Here is a 6,000-nt window from a genome sequence, read left to right on the forward strand (position 1 = left end):
ACTCCTAAGCTCAGGGGATCCACCCACCTCGGCCTCCCAAAGTGCTGGGATTACAGGGATGAGCTACCATGCCCAGCCAGGAATCCTTTTTTTAATTGTCATAAAATATACATAATATTAAGTTTACCATTTTCTTTTTTTTTTTTTTTTTTTTTTGAGACGGAGTCTCGCTCTGTCGCCCAGGTTGGAGTGCAGTGGCGTGATCTCGGCTCACTGCAAGCTCCGCCTCCCGGGTTCACGCCATTCTCCTGACCCAGCCTCCCAAGTGGCTGGGACTACAGGCACACGCCACCACGCCCGGCTAATTTTTGTATTTTTCAGTAGAGCCAAGGTTTCACTATGTTGGCCAGTCTTGAACTCCTGACCTCATGATCCACCCTCCTCAGCCTCCCAAAGTGTTGGGATTACAGGCGTGAGCCACCACACCCGGCAAATTTACCATTTTCAAGTGTATACTTAACCATTTTAAAGTGTATAATTCAGTTGCATTAGGTCCGTTCACATTGCTGTGCAACCATCACCACTATCCATCTCCAGAGCTTTTTCTTTTTCTTTTTAAGTGAAAGCAAGTTTATTAGAGAAGAAAAGAAACAAAAGAATGGCTACTCCATAGGCAGAGCAGCCACTGAAACACTGTACTCATTAAACACTAACTCCCCATTGCTCCTCCAGCAACCCCTAGGAACCAGTGTCTACTTTCTGTCTCTATGAATTTGACTATTCGAGGTACATCACATAAGTGGAATCATATATTTGTCCTTTCATGTCTGCCTTATTTCATTTAGCATAAAGTTTTCAGGTTTTTCTGTGTTGAAATATATCAGAATTTCATTCTGTTTTTAAGGTAGAATCATATCATTTTAAAACATTTAAGTTGGACCATCTAAGTTCAGTTCTTCATTTTTAAAATTAAAAAACAGGCCTCAAATGGGTACATCTTATGTTAGTTAGAGGCAGAACTGGAGCTAGAAGTCAGATCTCTTACCGAGTTTCCTTTCTTCTTCTGTGGGTAAGTGGGGCACCCTTGGGACGCTGTGCTGGGTGTACATGGGTGCTTGATGAAGTTACTTGGTGGATTGATGTGATTGATGTCCAACATGTATGCAGGGACAGAGGCTATATTCCCTACAGAGCAGGCATGGAGAGAAGGAGAAATGCATATGGGCAGAAGCCAGGAGAGGGAGGGTGTAGTGAGCAGAGATCACGCCACTGCACTCCAGCCTGAGTGACAGAGTGAGAATCCATCTAAAAAAAACTGCTTGCTAAAGAAGTGGTCTCCTGAGGTCTTAAGACGTTCCTGACAGTGTCTTGAGTGGGTGAGAGAGAGGCTGCAGTCATTGTGCTGTGGAATTTCAGAGGTGAGAACCACACCTAACCAAAATCACTTTCCCTGTTTGCCTCAGTGACACAGGTACAGGAACCCTGGTGGGTGTTGTATTAAGTAAATTTGACCTTTACTCTTTGCGGACCTGTGAAATGTTGTCTTCTCGGGGGTCACATGCATCCGTAGTGCTGAGGACTCCTTGGGCCTCTGAAGTCACAGAGAGAACCCTGCAGGGTGGGGGACCAGTGCGTGACAGCCCTGCTTTGCATTTTCTTTGAGAAATGCTGTCATTTTGCATGTCTCTCCACCAGGGCAATCTTCAATCTTGAGAGGTGTGATCATAACTTGCCTTGTTTCTTGTCGCTACAGAGAACGGAAGGCTCCCTTGATGGAACTTAGACAGCGAGGCTAGATGCACATCCCTGGAAGGACATCCATGTTCCGAGAAGAACAGACAATCCCTGTATTTCAAGAGCTCTGTGCACTTATTTATGAACCTGCCCTGCTCCCACAGAACACAGCAATTCCTCAGGCTAAGCTGCCGGTTCTTAAATCCATCCTGCTAAGTTAATGTTGGGTAGAAAGAGATACAGAGGGGCTGTTGAATTTCCCACATACCCTCCTTCCACCAAGTTGGAGCATCCTTGGCAATTGGAAGAGCAGAAGAGGAGATCCAGGGCAAACAGGCCATTGGGATATTCTGAAACTTGAATATTTTGTCCTGTGCAGAGATAAAGACCTTTTCCATGCACCCTCATACACAGAAACCAATTTTCTTTTTTGTACTCAATCACTTCTAGCACATGGCCTGGTTAGAGGCTGTTTTTTTCTCTTTTCCTTTGGTCCTTCAAAGGCTTGTAGTTTTGGGTAGTCCTTGTTCTTTGGAAATACACAGTGCTGACCAGACAGCCTCCCGCTGTCCCCTCTATGACCTTGCCCTCCACAAATGGGAAAACCAAACTATTTGGGAGCACTGCCTTTGAAATACCAACCTGAAGACATGGTTTATTCAGGCAACGCACAAAACAGAAAATGAAGGTGGAACAAGCACAGATGTTCTTAAACTGTTTTTTTCTACACTCTTTTTCTTTTCCTGTACCATGCTGAAGGCTGAAAGACAGGAAGATGGTGCCTACAGCAAATATTCTTCTTAATTGAAAACTTGAAATGTGTATGTTTCTTACTAATTTTTAAAAATTTATTCCTTGCCAGGGCAGGCAAGGTGGCTCACGCCTGTAATCCCAGCAATTTAGGAGGCTGAGGCAGGCAGATCACCTGAGGTCAGGAGTTTGAGACCAGCCTGATGAAACCCTGTCTCTACTAAAAATACAAAAATTAGCCAGCCGTGGTGGCGCATGCCTGTAGTATCAGCTACTCAAGAGGCTGAGGTGGGATAATCGCTTGAACCCAGGAAAGGGAGGTTGTAGTGAGCGGAGATCGTGCCACTGCACTCCTGCCTGAGTGACAGAGTGAGAATCCATCTCAAAAAAAAAAAAAAAAAAAGAAATTGCTAAAGAAGTGTTCTTCTGAAGTCTTAAGACATTCCTGACAGTGTGTCTTGAGTGGGTGGGAGAGAGGCTGCTGTCATTGCGCTGTGGAATTTCACAGGTGAAAACCACGCCTAACCAAAATCACTTTTCCTGTTTGCCTCAGTGACACAGCTGCAGGGACCCTCGTGGATGTTGTATTAAATAAATTTGACCTTTACTCTTTGCAGATCTGTGAAATATTGTCTTCTGAGGGGCCACATGCATCTATAGTGCTGAGGACTCCTTGGGCCTCTGAAGTCACAGAGAGAACCAAGCAGGTCTATGTTTTTGTTTTGTTTTGTTTTGAGACGGAGATTCGCTCTTATCGCCCAGGCTGGAGTGCAGTGGCGCAATCTCAGCTCACTGCAACCTCCGCCTCCTGGGTTCAAGCAATTCTCCTGTCTCAGCCTCCTGAGTAGCTGGGATTACAGGCACATGCCAGCATGCCGAGCTAATTTTTGTATTTTTAGTAGAGATGGGGTTTCACCACGTTGGCCAGGCTGGTCTCGAACTCCTGACCTTTGGTGATCTGCCCACCTCGGCCTCCCAAAGGGCTGGGATTGCAGGCGTGAGCCACCATGCCCAGCCTAGACTCTTTTGACAATATGATGAAAGCTGTTGGTTCCTTTCCCCAACACACACACACACACACACACACACACACACACACACACACAGCTGTATCATGAAAATGTCATACAATTTCCAAGTTTTCAGAGTGGTGGGCTCAGATTGAGGTCAAAGGATCAGATGACCTCTAACGACCTTCATGTCTCTGTTGATGATCTGGGGACAACTGGAGCCCCTGTGTCCAGGGAGTTCCTTAGTCCCTTGCCACCACCAGAAAAGCGCAATTGCCACGGGAGCTGCAAAGACCCCATTCCTATTCTTGGTGCCTTACTTCTGCAGCACGACTGAATTTTTTGTTTTGTTTTGTTGAGACAGGGGCTTGCTCTGTTGCCCAGGCTGGAGTGCAGTGGCACAATCACGGCTTACCGAAGCCTCGAACCCCTGGGCTCAAGCGATCCTCCCATCTCAGCCTCCTGGGTAGCTGAGACCAGAGGCATGTGCCGCCATAGCTGGCTAATTTTTAAATTTTTTTGCAGAGATGAGGCTTCACCATGGTGCCCAGGCAGGTCTCGAACTCCTGGGCTCAAGTGATCCTCCCTCCTTGGCCTCGCAAAGTGCTGGAATTGCAGGCATGAGCCACCGCCCCCGACCTGTGGAGCACACATGAGTTTAAAATTACTTTCCCTTCTGCCTATATTTCCGAAGAGGAAACTTCATGCGCAGGGATCTTTCTTAGTGGATTTAATGGCTAAAAGGTCTGTCCGAATCCAGGACGCTGGCTTCAGCCTTCCTAGGCAGCTGCGGTAACCCTGGTGTCTAAGCCTGAGGCATCCCAGGAGCACCCACTCCAGGAGTTTTCTCGGCCGCGGAGCTCATTAGTTAGAGCGCCCTCTTGTGTCCTCATGTGGTAATCGGTCATTAAAGGATTTAAAATGGTCCTTAGCCAACACACAGCAGAACTTTCCCTCTTCTGACCCCAAGAGGTCAGCCACCCATTTCATGAGCATATACTGATCGCCCCATCAGCGTTCTCTGATTGGCTAACTGAACTCACTCCCCGACCTAGACTCAAGAGAGGCGAAGCGACGCTAAGGTCAACATTCACTCACTAAAGCAACGACTGTCGGGAGATTTTGTCTCCCGTTGGTTTTGGAATGGTGTCTGGGGACATTTTTGGTTGTCACAGCTGGGTGGGTGTGCTCCTGGCATCTGGTGGGTAGAAACCAAGGATGCTCCTAAACATCCTACGGGCACAGAACCGTCTCCCACGACCAAGCATGATCAAGTCCCAAATGCCAATAATGGCCAGGTTGAGAAACTCGGCACAGAAGCATCCAGTTATTTGTCTGTTTGCTCAACAAGCTTGTGCTCATCATGCTCTGTGTTCCTGACACTGTGCTGGGTGTTGGGGGTGGGAAGATTACAAAAGTCACATGGCACCTGTCCTCCTGGAAGGTACAACCCAGTAGAGACGCAGACGAACAGAGAGCCAATTACAAAGCAATGTGACAAGCATCATGGTAGAAAATTAAAAGCTCAAACAAGGGCACATGGGAGGGCTTCCAACACAGACTTTGGGGGATCCAGGAAGGTCTAAGAGGAAGGTGGGTCTCACCAAAGCCTTGACCATAGGCAGAGAGTAACAGTGGAAAAGGTGGGGTGAAGAACATTGAGGACAAAAGGAAGAAGTGCAGGAAGGCCCTGAGGCAAGGGAGTGGGGGGGTGCCCTGGAGGGATGGCAGCAGGGCAGTCTGTCAGACTCAAGTGGCCTCCAGCCCTAGAAGCCAATTAGTCCTCCTCAAAAAGCTGTCACTCTCCCCTAAGAATTGCTGCCAGGCTCCCACTGGCCTGACTGTCTTTGAGAGTCTTAAGGAGAAGGTCTCTGAAAGGTACACAACGAGAACTCTCCCCAGCACAGCTGTTTTTAAGACTCTCCACCAGCGTCATTAGCATGTTGGGAAGAAACCCCGTGCCACAGAGGCCAGCTTCAGCCTTTGCCTAACACTGCAGGGGCAAATGGAAAGGTAAACGGGAAGATGTCTCTCCAGAAGGCTATTTGAGGACAGTCTTCCCTGCTGAGGATCTCACCCTGGGGTCCACAGAGTGGAAATGTTAGAGTAGGGAGCTAGGCAAACATGAGCAGGACAGGTGAGGACCCCCACAGGAATGTCAGGCTACCATCAGGTGATGGTCAGTTGGTTGTTAAACTGTCTCTGTAAAATAATAATTGGTTGCAGCCAGCTCCAAGCAAGGACAGTCTCTCAATAGATAAAAAACACCCAGGTCTGGTGATCAGCTGCTTCCTAATAAGATCTCAGGAGCTGGGCAAGCAGGCTGGAGCATGCGCACCGAGAGGCAAAATGGCGGAATTTAACCAGTATATGACCTTCCTCTGGGAAGGCACGACTGGTTAAGGGGAAAAATGCCTCAAGTGAGCATGCGCGCAACTTCAGTAATCACACTGTGCATGCGACCCCTTCCCAGTGCTGGCAGGTCACTACATAACGCGGACAGCCTGCTCCAAGGGAAGCATCAGGGGAGATGAGACGTAAATCCCAGAACCATGCCAAACATATA

The 6,000-nt window shown here is 48.0% G+C and overlaps 1 protein-coding gene across 3 annotated transcripts in view; it reads left to right on the forward strand.

Annotated features, from left to right (window-relative positions):
- Positions 1-3,218, forward strand: part of PECAM1 (platelet and endothelial cell adhesion molecule 1) — a 91,351-nt gene extending 88,133 nt beyond the window's left edge. For all 3 annotated transcript variants that reach the window (XM_032138219.2, XM_032138221.2, XM_032138218.2), the window contains one exon: positions 1,694-3,218. In XM_032138219.2, the coding sequence (XP_031994110.1) occupies positions 1,694-1,723 (30 nt within the window). In that variant the 3' untranslated portion in view covers positions 1,724-3,218. The remainder of the gene's footprint in view (positions 1-1,693) is intronic.
- The last annotated feature ends 2,782 nt before the right edge of the window (positions 3,219-6,000 follow it).

Source organism: Hylobates moloch, unplaced genomic scaffold (assembly GCF_009828535.3).
Source record: "Hylobates moloch isolate HMO894 unplaced genomic scaffold, HMol_V3 SCAFFOLD_19, whole genome shotgun sequence".
Classification (NCBI taxonomy): domain Eukaryota; kingdom Metazoa; phylum Chordata; class Mammalia; order Primates; family Hylobatidae; genus Hylobates; species Hylobates moloch.